The 19,627-nt window shown below is 47.6% G+C and overlaps 1 protein-coding gene across 4 annotated transcripts in view; it reads right to left on the reverse strand.

The window, feature by feature from the left end:
* DOP1B (DOP1 leucine zipper like protein B) overlaps positions 1-19,627 on the reverse strand; it is a 104,270-nt gene that overhangs the window by 25,540 nt on the left and 59,103 nt on the right. For all 4 annotated transcript variants that reach the window (XR_004623904.1, XM_011222101.3, XM_019797303.2 and 1 more), the window contains exons 15-23: positions 18,535-18,806; positions 10,847-10,999; positions 10,024-10,124; positions 9,134-9,324; positions 4,663-6,292; positions 4,070-4,181; positions 3,274-3,462; positions 2,997-3,119; positions 1,320-1,454 (exon numbers count right to left, since the gene is read on the reverse strand). Coding sequence is in view for 3 of the 4 variants with exons in the window: in XM_011222101.3 (XP_011220403.2) it covers positions 1,320-1,454; positions 2,997-3,119; positions 3,274-3,462; positions 4,070-4,181; positions 4,663-6,292; positions 9,134-9,324; positions 10,024-10,124; positions 10,847-10,999; positions 18,535-18,806 (2,906 nt within the window). In the remaining variant the exon portion in view is untranslated. The remainder of the gene's footprint in view (positions 1-1,319; positions 1,455-2,996; positions 3,120-3,273; positions 3,463-4,069; positions 4,182-4,662; positions 6,293-9,133; positions 9,325-10,023; positions 10,125-10,846; positions 11,000-18,534; positions 18,807-19,627) is intronic.

Here is a 19,627-nt window from a genome sequence, read left to right on the forward strand (position 1 = left end):
GAGAGGGAACACAAGCAGGGGGAGTGGGAGAGGAAGAAGCAGGCTCATAGTGGAGGAGCCTGACGTGGGGCTCGATCCCATAACGCCAGGATCACGCCCTGAGCCGAAGGCAGATGCTTAACCACTGTGCCACCCAGGCGCCCCGAGAGCTCTCTTCTTGACTAGGCCTGTGGGGACTAGGGCTTTCAGCAGAAATGACTCCGTCCCCCACTAACCTGAACAAACACTACCGTGGTTTCTAGCAGCTCAAGGCAGGGTCCCTCAGATGATAACCCTCGTCCCCTTAAAATGCCTGCCCACGAGAGCTCAAGGCTGCTGAAACAATTTGCCATTTGCTGAGTCAACACCCAATGGGCTCCTGATCTCCCTTCTCAAAGCATTTATTAAGAAAAGGATAATTATTATTATTACTATTTAAGATGTTATTTACTTGACAGAGAGAGAGAGAGCCAGCAAGAGAGGGAACACAAGCAGGGGGAGTAGGAAGGGAAGAAGCAGGCTCATAGCGGAGGAGCCCGATGTGGGGCTCGATCCCAGAACGCCGGGATCACCCCCTGAGCTGAAGGCAGACGCTTAACGACTGCGCCACCCAGGCGCCCCAAGAAAAGGATTATTATTAATCCTTCAAGATGTACATGCATCTTCTACAATAGGAAATGTCTTTCTAAAGGACCTGGGAGCTGTCCTCTGAAATACTACCACTGAAAGAGACAGGGCCTCTGTCTCCCAGGCTCCGGGAGTGTAGGAGCCTGCCTGCCACGAGCACCAGTCACCAAACTCAGACGGCCCACTTACAACAACCAAGCCCCCTCCCCGCTTTTTTGGAATTTTCCACTTCCCTGACTTTGCTGGAGGCTCTGCTCGTTCACCCTTCCTACTCCGCCATTTTCTGGCTGAAGAACACTGCTGCCTGTGCCCAAATCAGAACTGAGCTCAGCTCTCTCTCCCAACACGCTAGCTACTGAATAAAGCCGGTCTTTGCCACCTTTAAGTAGTATCTGGCTTTGCTTCTCTATGACGCCTTTTAGGCTGCAGGTACTTGGTAAAAACCCATCCCAGGCAGGGCGCGCCATGGCCAGGGTGTAAAGATGAAAGATGGGCCTTGACCTCTAGCTGCGCCCACCTTCAAACAGGTGCACTGAAGCCCATTAGGCACACCTCACGGGGGCTCCCCCAAGCCTAGTAGAACACTTCCGTTCCCCAGCCCCGGGAACTCCCAGTTGCAACTGCGACCTCTACTTCCCTCCCAAACACAATTTATAAGACACGGAGATAGGACGGTGCTGCGCATTTATCTGGAAGACCCCCAGGCTTCCGACCTCGTCCCCTCGGATCTGTGGTGGCCTCTTCACCACCTCCTTTGCTAAGTGCAGCACCGTGTCCGTCTGCAGGGTGCTGAGCGCACAGATCAGGTCGACAAGGGTCAGCTGGGATGCACTTGCCGCCGGGACAATCTGCCAGGGAAAAAAAATAACTCCCTTAAAGCTCACAGAGAGAAAACAAAAATAAGAACGATGCAGTATTCTATAATAGCTGCCCCATGGAGAAAGAGCTTTAATCTTTTAAGTAAATATTTAAACAAAAGCTGGGTGAAGGACTCTACTGGTGGGGGTAAAGAGGACGCTGAGCATTTAATCACAGGAATGTAGTTGGCAACTGACATACATTCAGAATAACAGGGCCAGGTGATGACGGGGCAGTGACAGTGGTATGTTCAAGCTTAGAAAGCATGTTATTTCATTTTTTAAAAAAGTAATCTCTATACCCAGCGTGGGACTCAAACTCACATCCCTGAGATCAAGAGGTGAATGGTCTACTGACTGAGCCAGCAGGTGCCCCTCAGAAAGCATTTTAGAAACAGACACAATCTGAAGGAAGCAGGGTGGCATTGAAAGATAGCCCTGAAAGTTCGAGGACAGTGAAAGAAAAACCAGATAAACCAGGTTCTCAATAGTTGGCCCTGGCAGCAAGGCCCTGGTATGGGAGGTCCATTTTTGATGATGGAGGTCTGCAAACTGTGCTTGCACGCACTTGGAAGGATCAGGTTTACCACCAAGGAAAACTCCACAGGTGCTAAGCAGAGTGGCCTGGACCACCACCTCTCTTGCCTCCTCAGGGAACAGGAGCCTATGTGGGGCACTGAGATACTGTCCAGGGGGTGGGACAGACCCTCTGAGGGAGGTATGAGATAGGAACCTAGACGGTCAAGAGAGGACAAAGGAAGAGGCCTGTGTTGGTTTTGCAGAAATAAACCAAATCCTTGGGAGACTTAGTGATGGACCAGTCAGTGGATATAGAACGGACGAGATGTGAACTAAAGTTACTTTTGGGAATAGGAATGTGAGGATTTAAATCGGTTTTACAGTTTTGTATGATTTTTATAAATTAAAAAGCCTATGGAACCTGCTGTGTCAACGTAGGTTCATGACTGGAACAAACATATCACTTGGGGGGGGTGTTGATCATGGGGGAGGCCACGCACATGTGGGGCAGGGGGCATTTGGGAAACCTCTGTACTTTCCCCTCAATTTTGCTGTGAACCTAAGAGTGCTCTTAAAAAAAAAATAGTCTTTAAAATAATAGTTTAAAGAAAAGTCGTAAGATGGTACTATAACCAGGGAAGGACCCGCAGGGGTTCTCACAGGGAGGATGACATACCATTCCTCAAGCTGGGTGATGGGTTCACGGTGGTTTCTCTACTGTGTGGAACACACACACTATATACACTATGGTATGTGTGCTATTAGGTATTACATCTAAAAGGTTAACCGGAAGTACTAGGTATTCATTACACAGAGATCGGAGAACAAGCCAGGGGTGAGTCCCCCCCGCAACAGGCCTAGCTGGAGGCACAGCTGTGTCATCTGTGCATTTAAAGCAGTGAAACTACCCCAGCAGCTTCCCCTGCCGGCCTCCGATGTCACCTTTGATAACAGGAGACTCTGGTATTTCTGGCAGAGTAAGTACAAGCACAACTTTAATTTTTAAGACTCTACCTTCATCTTACTGAGACGCTTAACCTTCTTTCTGCTCCACACTGCTGCAACCGCGGCTGTCAACTGAACTCCAAGATGGGCCGTCAAGGGGTTCAAGAAGTCTAAAATTTTTTGTCGTATGGTCTAGAACACGGGAAAGAGAAGAGTTATGGCAAAGTAGTACCACAGTGCGTGCGCGTGCGTGCGTGTGTGTGTGTGCGTATTTCTGAACATATTTATCTTTGGTGGAATTATATAAGAAAAAGAAATAATAAAACCACAGAGGAAGTTCTCTCACTTTGGTGGTTTTAAAGTAAACGGAAGAGGATCCCTTTGTGGCTCCAAGGAGATCGATGGGTCTCTTATGAGTCTCCTCCTTTCTCAGAACACTCCAGAGAAGGGCCATGGTGTTAACAATTCGAGGCAACTCTTCCAGAATGGCATTCTTGGCATTTTTCAAATTGGTAGGATCGCTTACAGCGGTGGTCTAAAATTGAAAATGAGCATGAGACTCGGCTGTGTGTGTGGCACCGGCTCCCCTTCCCTCACGCTCTCCTGAGCAAGTCCCACGGGCAGTGGTCTGGCAGCAAAACGCTTCTGTGCATTTCAACCCATAGCCTTCTTTCTAAGAGGGGCACCTGGGAGTCTAAGGCTCCTCATTAAACTCAGTCATTCAGCCAAAGCAGCAGTTGCATTCGAAAATTTAATCCCCAACTGTACAGAGCAACTGACAGCTAAAACGGCTTCAGACCGCAGATTCACAAACACCATGAGGTCAAGTAAAAAATGTGTGCAAAAAAGATGACATTTTATCCCATTTGGTTACTGATAAAAAAAATGGGCAACGGGGGGGGGGGGGTGCGCGCCTCACGGAGGGCCAGAAGGACAAAACTACATTTGCATTACTTTCACCTATTTGTGCAAGCATATTTACATACACACTTGCATTATTTGCAAGCATACACTTGCATACATATTTACATTCCTTACATGTGCACATTTCTTATTTGAACTGGTTATAATCCAATGAAGACAAAACAATGTATGAAATTTGCCTCAAACTCAGGGAAAAAAACAAAACAAAACAAATTTACCTTTTTGTTTTGATTGGGTTGTTCCAAAAGACAAAAATGACTAATGGTTGTCAGACCTTCCAAAAGAGTGAGTGGGTAATCCGGAGAAATGTTTTCCCTCTTGGAGGTTATGCTTTGGTGAAGAGATGAGAAACTTGTTTTGAGAATTTTTAAGAATGAGGCTGTCAAGTTTCTAATCCTACCTATAAATGCAGAAACCGGAGAACTAGCATGATCTTCAATAAATTGGGGCCCTCATAACGAAATCTTGTTATAATAATGAGGTGCATCTTTCGTGCTCTTTAACATTCATACAGTCACTTGGAAAAAATGTTTTCAGATGTTTTAGAATTCTGTGAAAGTGATGCATGTTTTTATTTCTGTTTTGCAAAAGTCAAGGAGAGTGGCTGCAACACTCAGCTAGCCTGGGTATCTGTGTGGAATCAAAAATGAAGGATGTGAGCATTTAGTTCCTTGTTACCCCCTCTTGACTATGCTAAACTGGCTTCTGATTAGGCTGAAATTATCCTCCACCTGGCTTCTAGGACACATCAGCCATTCCCTGAAAACACTGGCCTCAAAGTAATAATAATGTATCAAACAGTTTGCCATACCTGATAGAGAGCTTCACAGATTCGCTTTCATACTGCTTGACCAGCTCATCCAAATTTTTGCAAATCTGGACAATGAAAGGGGTCACTGTCCAGCCCAGGGACTTTCCAAAGTATGGTAAGGAATGCGTGACCAAGCTCACCCAGGCCGGGTGCATGCCGTAGCCATAGGCCGGCTGCAGCCCCCGCACCACGGCAGACACCAGCAGCCCCTGGGAGGTGAGTGGGTGGGGCTGCACGTACTTCATGGCACTGATGGCCTGCTGGAAGTTCAGGGCCCTCCGCCACTCCCGGGACAGTTCCGGCTGATTTTCGGCTTCTTCTTGGACCTGGCCCAGGTGATGTTCCAAGACAATCAGCACCTGCAAGAGCTTCAGCAACTCGATCTGCAGGGGGTGCTCACTCCAGATCTGATCCTGGCCCAGGTTGATGAGACTCTCCTCAAAGAGGCTCTCTTCCTGCAGGGCCCGGCCTCGCTCGGCCGTGGCCAGTCCATAGCGCTTCTGGCTCGTGTACATGGATGCGGACAGCGACAGCAGGACAAACTCCTGAACCTTGCACTTCTGCAGCAAGCTGTGAATGAACTCCACGTTCTTCCCCTCGGCGGACTTGGCCACGGAGACCAGCTGCGTCATTATTCTAATCAAAACCTCCACGCTCTTGACCTGCACGTCCCGGTTGCCGAGGACATCTCGGTGGGAGACCTTCAGGTAACAAGGATAATAGCTGCGCAGGAAACTGAGGCACAGGTAGGTGAGGAGCTCGATCAGCAGAGAGTGGGGACACACGCTGGGAGACTGGGTCTGCAGTTTTCCATAGAAACTCTGGCCAACAAGGGCCTCCTGGTGGCGAGCGAGGAGGTTGGAGATGAGGTTGAGGTGCGCGGTGGAGCTGGTGTCCATGCTGGTCCTGGACACCGCCTCGATAAACTCCTTGGGGTTGGTTTTGAGCACGGCCTCTAACACTGAGAAGGCATAAAGAACTCGCCGGGAGTCATAGGGCTGCAGGTAGAGCAGAATGTGCTTGAACAAGGCCTCGATGGTCTCCTGCCTCTCCCGCTGCTGCTTTAGCAGCCGGGACGTGCTGAGGGCCTGGAGCTCCAAGTCGGCCTCCTCGTCACTGGAGAACGACTCCGAAGCCTGGGTCTTGTCCGAGTCCACGCGTGCCAGGCTTAATTTGGCACCAGACTTGAAGCTTTCAGCCTGGAAGGCCGCCAGCAAGGCTGAGCGCTTGGGGTAAACCCTGCCGCCCATGGGGATGGGCGCACAGCAGCTCTCTTCGTTGCTCAGCTCCTGCGGGTCGTGGGAAGGGGAGGAAAAGGAGGACGTGTTCTCGCTGTCTGTGTGGGCAGAGCTCGTATCTGCAGACTCTGTGTGCTCGCTGCTGTCCAGGGCGCTGCAGGCCGTCCTGTCGGGAAGGTCCATGTAGTAGGGAAGGTCGTCCTCGCTCAGCTCACTTCCGGGTGGGCACTTCTCTGGTTCCTTCTCCACCTCGGCCCAAATGGCCTCACGGTCGACGGTGGTGAACTGGCTCAGCGGCACGCCTTCTTCAGAGCTGCCTTCCTGAAGCTCGGGCGCTCCACCGGACTCTTTGAAGGGGGTTTTCTTCCTGTTAAACCAACGATGCAAGTCTTCTGGAAATTACAAAATGACAAATGACTTCAGGACAGAAGGGTTAGCTCTGATAAGTTAGTTCTAGAATGATCTTTATCTTAATGCCAGACAGAAAGATCGATGTTAATAAAATTCCCCCATAAAACTACACCACCAGACTCTACATTGTATCATGGGCAAAAGGCAGACAAGTAAAAGTGAATAGGTCTTCTAAGATGTTCAGGGAATCAGATAATTTAGTTACACTGTCACAGAAAATACAAGTATCCAACTTTTATGGGGAGGGTGATTTTAAAAGAAGCATATTATCTTGTTCCTTTCAAGAAATGAGTTTCCTTTCAAGAAATGTATCCCACAGAAATGTCAGCAGGTTTTCAAAGCTGTAAAGGTATTCGCTGAATGGTCAGGTGTGAAGACAAGCTGGAAAGCGAACAAAACATTACAAGACTGAGAAAAATCGCAGCACATGCATGCTGTGGAGGACTCTCTGGGTTCTTAAAGGATACGTCTGTATGTACTGATATGGAGCAATGTGCGGGATGTATTAAGTAAAGGAAGAAAAACCAAACTGCAGAATCCAGCCGTATGGAATGAGCTCACTTAGGGGACAGCATCTATAACATGTGGCTCTAATCTGGAAGACTACTCACCAACCATCAACGGTACCTAGCTCTATCAGCAAGCACTGCAGGGGGCTTTTATGTGTGTTCTGACCCTCTTATTACCCCAATTTTTTTTTAAGATTTTATTTACTTATTTGACAGAAAGAGAGAGACAGCCAGCGAGAGAGGGAACACAGGCAGGAGGAGTGGGAGAGGAAGAAGCAGGCTCCCAGCGGAGGAGCCTGATGTGGGGCTCGATCCCAGGACTCTGGGATCACACCCTGAGGCAAAGGCAGACGCTCAACGACACCCAGGTGCCCCTACTCCAATTGTTAAAAGAAGCATGTTAGTACTTCTGTAATCAGAAAATACACAACACTTTAAAATATTTGGGTCTCCTTAAAAAAAAAAAAAACAACAGCCAGGAAGTCTTTGGTAGGTACTGGCAAACCATTTTCATACGCAGCTCTCAGCAAATCTATTCCATGACCATCAAGCATGATTAGGAAAGGAGGAAGAATAAGACATTAGAAATAGATGAGCTGCCTAAGGCTCACGGTGGTATTTTCAAAATAGGTATCTACAATATTATAAAGATAGGGTGGGGGTAAAGCAGAACTCTTCTAGTTGCTTCCAGGGGAAGGACATGGCAGGGAAAAGACATTTTCTCTTATTAGGAAGGTAGCAGGAAACATGGGTTAGAGGAAGCAGCAGGAAGTGCCCTGAGACTTTTGAAACTGGATTGCGTGGCATTAGGACTTTCTTCTTAACACAAAGGAACATTGTCATAGCCAAACTTTGAGGAAGGTGCTTAATTTATACTTCTTTGGATTTTACTTTCTTATAAACATGGAATAATAGAATGGCTTTTCTTTGAGAAGGCAGCCAGCTTTCTTTCCCAAAAGAAAACTAGAGGTTCCAGTTTTAGGGAACCTTGTAAAGAGAAGCATCTCAGAAATGGCTGCTTATGGGGTATTAGGCTGCTTCTCGCTGTAAGATAAGACTGGTGCAAACAGAATATTTACAGCCCAGTGGGCTACACAAGCTAACTCAAAGCTTGTAAAATCATCACTGAGAAAACTGCAGGAAGTCATAAAACACACCTAACGTGGGAAGTCATGTTAGTTCATGAACCGTGCTGGTACTAATCACCCACACGTAATGTGCTCATCAGGTTTATTTTAGTCTCGTTTTTCTTCTTCCTACCTATATTCTACTAATTTGTGCTAAAGGTGCCTCTGGGAGTGCCTGGGTGGCTCAGGCGGTTAAGCCTCTGACTCTTGGTTTCAGCCCAGGTCATGATCTCAGGGTCATGAGATCAAGCCCCACACTGGGCTCCATGCTGGCAGGGGCGCGGCGGTGGTGGTGGTGGTGGTGGTGTGTGTGTATGTATGCTGTGTCTGCCTGCCTGCTTGGGATTCTTTCTCTCTTGTTCTCCCTGCCCCTCTGCCCCTTCCCACCTCTCCACCACTCGTGCATGCTTTCTCGTTCATAAATAAATAAATAAATAAATAAATAAAATCTTAAAAAAAAAAAAGATGCCTCTGGAAGTTTTTGGAACTCAAAGGCTTATTTCTTCTGCATTTTTGATTATCTGTTCACAGAATTTACAGCTGGAGGGTACTTTATAGAGTAGATAGAAAAATGGATAGACAGAAAAGAAACCATTTGTTGAAGGTTCACAAATAAAAGTTATTTTTTAGATAAGTGCAATTGACCAGATTACATGGAAATTTCAACTTTTCGACCATTCATAGCTGAGCAGCCTAAACCACCCCTCGGTCTAAGCCAGGATCTGGAGGGAAGTGCCAGCCTAGCCAGACACAGAACTGCGATTCTTCTAAGTGAAGGCTCCAGCCTGGGAGACACTGGGAAGGAGGGTCTGTTATTCTTTCCTCCTACCTCAGGTGCACTTGAATTGTTTTCAGTAGCAAAAGAATAAAAAATCAGCTATTTTTATTGGAACATGGGTTACTAACAATTTCTTTTATTAAAAAAAGATCTGATTTTTCAGTGAAAACAACAAACCCACTCCCCAGCATTTCTAAGCACTGGTTCATCTGCTCCTTACAACTTAAGAAGCCTCACAACTTTACAAAGTACCCTCACACCATTGGAATCTAGCCAAACCACTGAGTGGGGCTAAGTGCCTTGACTGTCCCCATAGGCAGCTGGCGTCCGGGCGGCCCCCTGCTCTCTCCCAGGCCCAGGCCCCCTGGGGACACAGAGCTCCCCCACTGCCCTGGGAGGTGTGCTCACCCGCTGAGTTCTCCTGCTTGAGGCAGTGAATGGAGGTCCTCTGGGTTTTGGGCTGGAGCAGGAGCAGAAGCATGGGTTCCAGGATGCGTGCCACATCACCAAGGGAGAGTGCCCGCACCAGCCAGCCCTGGGCTGCCGCACTGATGGCGCCGTCTGTGCAGGCCAGGCTGTCCAGCACGACAAACAGGGATCTGTGGGTGGGAAGGGTACCATCGAGCCAGCATCCGGCGATCCCGTGCACCAGGATGCCCTTGGGGAGATTCACCCACGCTGGGCTTAGGAGACCAAAGCAGACAAAGACAAGGGGATTTCCACCCTAGAATCCCTGGGGGAGCTTTTAAAATCCTGATGCCCAGGCTTTACCCCAAATTGATTAAATCGACTGTGGGGTGGGCCCCCAGCATCAGAATCAGCTGGCATTTCTCTAACGCTGTGTGTCTGGCTCCACACCTAGTTTTGGAAACAAGGAAGGGTTTTGTTTTTCCAAGTACAATAGATTGTACTGCAATAAAATTCACACCTCAAGCACACGGTCGATGACCCTCAAGTGTCCACATCCAGTGTGGCCACCGCCCCGATAAAGACCCAGATCACCCTCATTTCCCTACAAAGGCCCCCTCAAAAGGCATCACCTCAAAGCTGCTCAGGTGATTCTGATGCACTGGGCTTCCACCCCCCAGGACCAAATTAAGAAAATTCCTACTACGTATTCACATGTGTCTGGCCTAGAGCTACTCAAGGGATCATGGGAATCACTTGCTGTGCATCCAGACAATGGGGTCATGCTATCAATTTCACCCATCTCCCCCTCCCTGGCCCAACACACTGACCAGGAGCCTCGGCAAAGCGTCCTTTGCATTAAGGGTAATGTACCATGAGGACCACCTTACCTATCAAAGGAGCGGTTGTGAGATGTCACACGACTGCCCTGGGTCTCTCTTGTCAGGTGCCAGATGATGGAAAACCTAAACAGTGCTTCCAGTCTTGTCCCCTTGATTAAGAAATAAATGGGAGTGAGGCCCCTACTTCCCTCACAGCATGCTGTATGCAGTCACAACAGACCCAACTTCAGTAACGAACAAGAGCTCAGCAGAATGACAACAACATCAGCAGCGCTGCTGGGCTCTCAGAGAGCCTGGGTCCCACTGGGCCGGGGGGAAAGGGAGACCTGCACCCTTTCTTCCTTGCTCATTTGAACACAGTGAAGCATGTTTTCAAGACTCCACATTAGCTCATGTCCAAGGTCACCCCTGGGCCTGTGGCCAAAGAGCACAAGTGTACGGTGTTCTCATACACCTTAGACGTACCAGGCCCAAGTGGCTCAGAGAACAAGGACACAACGTGACTGCAAAGGACGGCCAGGGTCTACAAGGGCGATGCATTCTCTACAGCTGCCTACTTCACCAGCAACTCTGGGATCCCTGCAAGAACTCAGTGTCCTGCAAATGTCACGGGAGTTGGGGGGAGATTTCCTTGGTGAGTCTTAATATGGACACAACCCCTGTGTTTAGGACTCCAATGGGGATGGCCAGCGCTTCTGAAGGCCTCCCAATCCTGAGATTCTGCAACACCTCTGCGTCATGATCAGGATGTCTACTGAGCCCCAGAAGGGCTGAATACATACATGTAAGTCTACCCCGGGCACGTACACTGATGGGTGGCCTGGCAGTTGGAATCTTTGCAGGACAGAGATGACAGGCTGCAAAGACTTACCTTGTCAGGGTCCAGGAGGGCATGGCAGATGATATCTTCACAAATGTTGGCCGTTGGGGCCAGGCAGTGCAGCCGGTAGAACAACTCTACGCAGGTGATGTGATGCTCCCGGGTCTCCTTGTTCAGCTGATTCCAAAGCACACGAGCCACCCTCTGCGGCAGAAGGGAGACTGTGTGAACACAGGCAGCACCCACACTTCTTCCTCGTGCCAGTCCAATCCCAGCCCCAAGGAACTGGGTCCTCAATATACAAAGAAGTACCACCAACAAACAAAAGGAAGCAACTAACCCCAAACCAAACCAAAACCCCACCAGGCAATGTTATGTGTTAAACTTAGAGGTGTCTCTGCACCCATCGTGAGGCTCAAACTCATGACCCTGGGGTCAGGAGTCACATGCTCTACTGACTGAGTCAGCCAGGCACCCCAAGACCACTCTTTTATTTTTAAAGTAAGCTCTATGCCCAATGTGGGGCTTGAACTCATGACTCTGGGATCAGGAGTTGTGTGCTCTATGAAATGAGCCAGCCAGGTGCTCCTGGAAACTAGGAAGTCTGAACTTGCAGCTAAGAACACTGAAGTTCTTGCCCAGACATTAACATTACTTGCAGAGAAGAAATCAACTGGAAGCAAGAACCCACTGGTTGACACATCCTTTCGACGAGCACACTTGACCAAGCCCTACTAAGTGCTGGCACCGGGGGATCCAGAGATGTGGCCTCCAGGAAATGGGGTGGGTTTGCAATGGTTGCCAGTCTTGAGGTGGACACACTCACAGCACCTTCCCACCTAGGGTTGGCTTACACTGGTCACCACGCGGTACTGATGAAGAATCGCAAACCTGTCTGTTCCCATTTTGTGCACATTGCCGTGGCAGATGCCCAGCTCACTTTCAGGATACAAATCACACCCCAAATCAAGTCCTCCATCTCCTCAGCCCTGATCTTAGCTCTTTAAACATATGGGGCCTGGAACTGGCCGCAGCCCCTCCCGAAGTCCCACAGAGCACCCGTGGGGTGCCTGACCCAACCGGGTGAGACTCAAGGGGAAGGCTGGCCCCATTTCCGGGAGGGAATTTCTGAAGGCATTCTTCCAGGTCGTGGGAAAAGACCATGCCTCCTAGACTGTGATATTTTGTAAGTGTATCTCAGGTCAAATGACTTCTTTTGACCCACTTATTTCTATTTCACAAAACTATCTTTTCTGCTTAGATCAAATTAACCGTTGACTGGCCTGAGCCCCTAACCAGTATTTTCATTACTTTTTTAATCTAAGGGAATGTGATTTCCAATTATCAAATTGCAATGAAACCTCTGATACAAAACTTTTGATTAAGTAGAGTAGTCCCCTTACTTGTAGCCCCTGTGGGCAAATTTATGTGGAAGAGACTCCATCTAGAAGGTTTAAAACAATGTTTTCTGAAGGATTAGGGAGTTGATGTTGATGACTAAACACACGCCTCCTCCTTCACCTATGTTAAGCTTCTCAATCCCTATGTTCTGAACACTTTCTTAATGAATCGAATTCTTTTCTTAATTTTTTAATTTTTATTTTTTAAAGATGTTATTTATTTGACAGAGACAGCCAGCGAGAGAGGGAACACGAGCAGGGGGAGTGGGAGAAGAAGAAGCAGGCTCCTAGCGGAGAAGCCTGATGTGGGGCTCGATCTCAGGATGCCGGGATCACGCCCTGAGCTGAAGGCAGATGCTTAACGACTGAGGCATCCAGGAGCCCCTTAGTGAATCGAATTCTGCCATTACCACCTGATTTGAAAAGTCAGGGCACTAGTGGGATAGCGGACCTTATTCTTTGCATCGTGGGCAATGTAAACAATGGCATGTGGGCTGTTCTGTGGGAATGAGAGAAAGGCTAGAAGATCTGGAACCAGCCTTACACCTGGAGTCCGAGAACTGGGGCATGGCCTAGCTGTCTGTGCAGGTGGCTTCACTGCCTCCCATCCAGCATCTTGACGTGGGCAGGCCAGTCACTGCTGCTGTTCTGGACAGCTGTATACTTTATAAAGTGCACTCCAGTGCCCGGCAAGTGCTAAGTACTCAGATATGTACCACATTGGACTCAAAATAAAAATTAAGGTTTCAGAAAGAAATCAGAAAAGCCTACTCTCCAAAAACATCACCAAGGGTACATCGTCAAAACAAGAGTATTTAATGCAGTCATTTTAATTCTATTAAGAGCCTTCCAAAAAGTCACAGACTAAATTCTTTCTTCTGTTCTAGTCCCTGTGCCTTACAAGCAATGACCCCACACTTCTCAGATAAATGCAGGAGCAAGGAAGGAAGGGCCTAGTCACTGTTGCTGTATTATACTGACACTGTTCCTGATTCTGAGATCCACATGGACTCAACTCTGGTAAGAGAGGGAGGGGGCAGGGGATGAGGCACCCAAGCCGAACAGCAATCAAATAAGGCTCCACCAGGACCTGACACCGTAGATGGGGTCTGAGTACATGAGTTCGTCTGGCTGTGGGAGGAGCTCTGTGGACTCTCTCCCAGAAAAAAACTACCATAACTGGTGAAAATTTAAAAAAAAAACCAAAACAACAACAATCAAACATTTAGAATTTCTGGAAATTATCCTAAGGGCATTCAGGAAATAAAGAAACATTTATTCAAGAAAATCTACTAAATTCCAGTAAAAGCAACAAGTCTGTGGCAGTGGAAATGTGACCCTATCCAACCCCCCTCAGCGCAGCCTAGTGTGACAAGGAACATGACTATCCACTCCGGGTGGAGTCCCCTCTCCCCAGCTCCCAGTCCAAGGCTCTCCATGGAAAGGGCAGGGTGTAGCATTTTACGCTCCTCATTCCTGGGTGGAGGCTGTATCCAGACAATGCAGGCCAGGAGTGCTGCAGTTCCAACCGTTCGTACCCTAGTGGGCTTGTAGGGGGAGGTTACATGCTCGGAGAAGCAAGCTCAGACACTAGAGGCCACTGCTCCCGAGGGTGACCTGCAGGGCTAGCCCTCCAAGAGAAACAGGGAACTGTCTCAGTGCCGGCTCTTCCTGAGCAATGGGATGCAGAGAGTGCCCAGAGCGAGAGGCAGGCCAGGACACAGAGAGCTCCCTCCAGCAAAGTGTGAGGAAGTTCAAGCCTGAGAGTGCTCTCAAGAACGATAGAATTCTGTAGTAAGTCATTACCGCAAGTCTGGTAGCCCCACAACAGCAAGAAGTTAAACCACAGCAGCTCGATTATAAGAAATAACCAGGATAAGAGATAGCTAGGAAGACCCCTCGTGGGTAAACGAAACAACTCAAAGACTGGCTTCAAAAAACTATCAGACTGTGGAGTAACGTATGCCTTGGCATTGTTGGGCATTGTTGAAAACATGAGAGTGGTGAGCCAGCCAGAAGTTCATGGAGCCTAACAGCTAGGTGTGTACCAACAGAGACAGCTTCACAGAGAGACCAGGGAAAGAGATGGTCAGTGAGAACCCTGCTAAGACCACCGTCATTGAAGGGTGACCACACATCCCTCCAGGGAGCAGTGCCAAAGGACTCACATGGCAGGGGAGACAGACTCCACCAAAACAGTAAAAGAGAGTCACCGAACAGTGAACAACAGATGAGGATAAAACAAGATGGGAGGTGGGGGTCAGAATATAGTCAAGTTGCTATGACACATTATCTAAAATATCCAGTCTTCAATAAAAACTATAAGACATGCAAAGAAACAAGAAAATACGACACCTGCACAAGGGGAAAAAGTGGGCAACAGAAGGTGTCTGTGAGAGCAACCAGGTGACAGATACATTCAACAAAGACTTCAAAGTAGCCGTTAGAGGTATGTTCAAATAACTAAAAGAAACCATGTTTAAAAAAGTAAAGGAAGGTATGATGACAATTTCCCATCAAGCAGATGTATCAACAAGGAGACAGAAAGTGTAAAAAGAAAAAGAAGTTAAGAAAAAAAAGAAAAGAAAAAGAACAAAATGGAAATTGTGGAACTGAAAGTTTAATAACTGAAATGAAACTTTCACCCCTCAGGGGGCTCAGTAGCTCATCTGAATGGAAGGAAGGAAGACTCGGTGAAGAAAATGGATTGACAGAAATGATGCAATCTGAAGAACAGAGAGAAAGAAGAATGAAGAAAAATGCATGGGGCCTTAGAGAAACATGGGCCACCGTCAAGCGCAGCAGCACACCCACAGACGGAGTGCTGGGGGAGGACAAAGAAAGGAGCAGGGAAAATACGTGCAGAAATAATGCACAAAAACCTCCCCAAACTGATAAAGGAACATTAATCTACATATCCAAGAAGCTTGAAGAATTCCAGGTAGTATACATGCCACACGATCCACACTGGACACGTCACAATGAGATGCTAATGGACAGAGACAAAGAGAAGGTCTTGAAAGCAGCAAGAGGAAAACCACTCATCATTTACAAGGGAAACCCAGAAGATGAAGAGCTGCCTTTAATAAGAAATGCCGGAGGCAAGAAAACAGTGGGATCATGAATCCAAACGGTGAATTCCAATTAAGTTCAAACATTCACATGAGCATTTGCTACGGATTACTGAAAAAGTGCTGTCAGGGCGCTGGGGTGGCTTAGTTGGTTAAGCATCTGACTCCTGATTTCGGCTCAGGTCATGGTCTCAGGGTTGAGATCGAGCCCTGAGTCTGGCTCCATGCTGGGTGTGGAGCCTGCTTAGGATTCTCTCTCCCTCTGCTTCCCCGCCCTCCATCCTCTCCTCCCATGTGCATGTGTGCTCTTTCTCTCTCACTCAAAAAAAGTGCTGCTTTACTTAAACATTATATATTCAAGATATATCTGGGGCTGATTAAAGTATATTTATTCTTATATTACAAAAGTGTTGAAAGAAAAGAAAAAATTCAATGAAGAACATTATATCTAGGGGCGTCTAGGTGGCTCAGTGGGTTAAGCGTCTGCCTTTGGCTCAGGTCATGATTCCAGGATCATGGGATTGAGCCCCATATCGGGCTCCTTCTTCAGCAGGGAGCCTGCTTCTCCCTCTCCCTCTGCCTGCCGCTCCCCCTGCTTGTGTTCAATCTCTGTCAAATAAATAAATGAAATCTTAAAAAAAAAAAAAAGAACATTATATCTGGTAAAACTATCTTCCATAAAAGGAGAAATAAAGACATTTCCAGATAAACACTGAGTGAATTTGTTACTAGAAGACCTGTCTTATAAGAAACACTGGGGTGCCTGGGTGGCTCATTAGGTTAAGCATCTGCCTTCGGCTCAGGTCATGATTGCGGGGTCCTGGGATCAAGCTCTGCATTGGGCTCCCTGCTCAGTGGGGAGCCTGCGTCTCCCTCTCCCTCTGTGATCGCTCTTGCTTTCGTTCTCTCTCAAATAAATAAATAAAATCTTAAAAGAAAAAAAAAAGAAAAAAGAAACACTGAAGGAATATTTCTGGTGGGAGGATGGGGTAACCGGGTGATGGGCATTAAGAAGGGCACTTGATGGAATGAGCACTGGGTATTGCCTGCAGCTGATGAATCACGAAATTCTACCTCTGAAACTCATAATACTCATAATATATGTTAATTAATTGAATTTAAATTTAAAAAAAAATCAAAACAAAACAAACACTAAAGGAAGTTCTTCGAGGTGAAAGCAACTGACCCTGGACAGTTAATCAAATTCATACAAAAAGCACCAGTAAAGGTAATTGTGTAGCTCTAAAAAGCCAGCATAATGTGTATCTCTTTTCTTTCAACTGATTTTTTTGGAAAGGTTGAGTAGGGCACCTGGGGTGGCTCAGTTGTAAGCGTCTGCCTTTGGCTCAGGTCATGATCTCAGGCTCCTGGGATCCAGCCCGCATCGGGCTCCCTGCTCAGTGGGGAGTCTGCTTCTCCCTCTGCCTCTCCTACTTGTTTTCCCTCTCACTCTCTCTCTCAAATAAATAAATAAAATCTTAAAAAAAAAGAAAAGACTGAGTAAAATGCGAGGCACACTTATCACTGCGCTATCACTGGAACGTGCAGAAACACACTTGCACGTAGCAGCCCAGAAGAGGCAGGAGCACGGGTGCACTGGGCGAAGGCAAGGGCCCAGGTACAGACTGAAATCTACAAGTGAAGGGCCAGGAATGGTGAAGAAGGTTAAGTAACAAACTCTCTCTATAGCTATTTGTTCTCCTTTCTTCTCCCAGCTTCTTTCAAGGACATACAATTATGTTATAACTATAACGCGTGTCGTGGGGTTTGTAACACACGTGGATGTAACGTGTGGAACAACAGCACCAGAAAGGGGCAGAGGAAAAGCTGAGACTGGAGGAGGTTTCTGTGTTTTGCTGGAATTCAGTCTGGAAGTGAGGAGATTCTGATGAGCCAGGATGAACATGGTAAACCCTAGAGCAACCACTGATAAAAAAAGCTCCAAAAAATATATGGAGAAAAATCATTAAAGCGATTAAAATAGTATACTGGAAAATATCCATTTGCTGAAAAAGAAAACAGTAAATGAGGGATAATAAAAAACAGGGAAAACAATAAATTAAATGACACACTTTGGCGAATACAGAAAAAACCAATGAATTGTATACTTCAAGTGGGTGATTTGTATGGTATGTGAATTATATCTAAATACAGCTGTTATTAACAACCACAAAAAGAAACAAAGCCGAGAGGTAGCCTCAGTTATGTGACCTGCTGGAGAAGAGCTCATCCCAAACAGGAAAAGGGCAGCCTATTTCAAAAGCCTTTTAGCACACAGGCTGTTAGGACCTGAAGGAACAGTAGAGTTTCCATATCTTATTCACCCATAAAATATGTAAAATATCTTTCCCAAGTGTCAAAACTTTTCAGGGTGTTTGGGGTCCCATCACCGCAGGTCCTGGTGAGTGGGCACATCCCCATCTGCACTGCATGACCTCCTACCCATTGGCCCCCATCCCTGCTGTGTGGGCTGGAGAAGCAGAAGGTGCTGACCCAGGGGTGCCTCACTGACAGACTGTTTAATAGCCTCGACCCGTTAGCTCAGACTTGTGGGAAACACATACAAGCATCATTAACTATAGGAACCAAACTTGAGGGTCATGAGGCAGACTGAATGTCAAGTGGTAACCAAGTTAGTTAGGTGACCCCCGGACATCCCCTCAGCCGAGCGAGGTGCAAAGGGAGTGGCTTCAGGATCTAAGAGCCCCCCAAGTGAGACCCTGTGAGACCCACCTGCATTCCACTCTTGCCCTTTGGCAGCCGCGGGCACTCTCTCTATAATAAACTTCACTTTTTCTCATGAGCTCGCTGGAACTGCTTTTAGCAATTAAATGTGCCCCATCATATGTAGCTTTGTCTTCCCAAAGAGGGACAGAACCCCTGCTCACCATCACTTCAGCAACCATCTTTCCTAAATTTGACGAGTACTAAGTTTTCCTTGAGGTTGAGTAGCTTCAAAGTCTCTAACCTCATAAATTAGGGCAGTGTCTCTCTTTCCGTATATTAAGATGACTTAACCATCCTTACATGTGAAGGCCAGTCAGCCTAACACTGAACATGAATATTTACCACACTCTTGCTGCAGAGCCAGAAACTGTGCTGCAGCTGGGGACGGGGGGACAGACATGGCAGGCACAGGTCTCGAGCAACCCTCTGGGACTGTCACCACCGTCGCCACATCCCTACCACGGTGATTACCACCTCGTGGACAACTTTAAACAGATGGTTGGGAAGGGGGTCTTGCCCACCTCCTCCCAGTGGGAAATACCTGATAAAAGTCTGTTTTCTCTGCAATGACTTTCAATATTCCTGGGGTGATGGGAGGGACTGTCACCATCTGCAGCTTGCCGAAAAACGGGTTGTGTCCAGAGCTTTTATAGCGTTTCATCTTGTCTTCGATGACGAGGGCTAGGGACTGGGAGTGGTTGATCACCTCCAGCAGGGTGGAGATGGCCACATTCTGGAGGAAGCAGTCGGTCACACAGCAGCTAACGGTCATGAGGGACCTCAGCCACGACGGGAAACTGCAATCGCCGGCTCCTGCAAAGAAGCCAGACAGACAGACCCACGTGAACATGGCTCGCCACGTGCAGATTCTAAGGCACCCTGAGATCCACAGGTCCGGTGGCCAGCAGTGTGACAATAACCTTCTGGTGGTGACATGGTTATCAGTCACCATTCAGGGCCAGAGGACATAGGACACTGAGTCTGCTTTCAAACGCTGGTCAGGTTATTTGACTTCTGAAAATGTCAATCTCAGGCCTTTGAGAAGACTCAAGAGTGTCCGTCTTTTATTTTTAAAATTTATATATAGAACTCATGTTAAAAATTTCTTTTAAATTTGCATATAGTAAATCCACATTTGGGGGTGTAGAGTTCAAAATGTTTTTTTCAAGGCTCTCCTGATGGTGGGACATACGGCATTAGCTTTAAAAGAGGCCCAGGGGGCGCCTGGGTGGCTGGGGGCACCTGGGTGGCACAGCGGCTGAGCATCTGCCTTCGGCTCAGGGCGTGATGCCGGTGTTATGGGATCGAGCCCCACATCAGGCTCTTCCTCTATGAGCCTGCTTCTTCCTCTCCCACTCCCCCTGCTTGTGTTCCCTCTCTCGCTGGTTGTCTCTATATCTGTCGAATAAAGAAATTAAAAAATCTTAAAAAAAAAAAAAAAGAGGCCCAAAATAGGGGCGCCTGGGTGGCTCAGCTGGTTAAGTGTCTGCCTCTGGCTCAAGTCATGATCTCAGGTTCCTGGGATCCAGTCCTGCATTGGGCTCCCTGCTCAGCAAGGAGTCTGCTTCTTCCTCTGCCTGCCGCTCGTCCTGCTTGTGCTCTCTCTCTCTGTCTCAAATGAACAAATAACATCT

Source organism: Ailuropoda melanoleuca, chromosome 1 (genome assembly GCF_002007445.2).
Source record: "Ailuropoda melanoleuca isolate Jingjing chromosome 1, ASM200744v2, whole genome shotgun sequence".
Taxonomy (NCBI): Eukaryota; Metazoa; Chordata; class Mammalia; order Carnivora; family Ursidae; genus Ailuropoda; species Ailuropoda melanoleuca.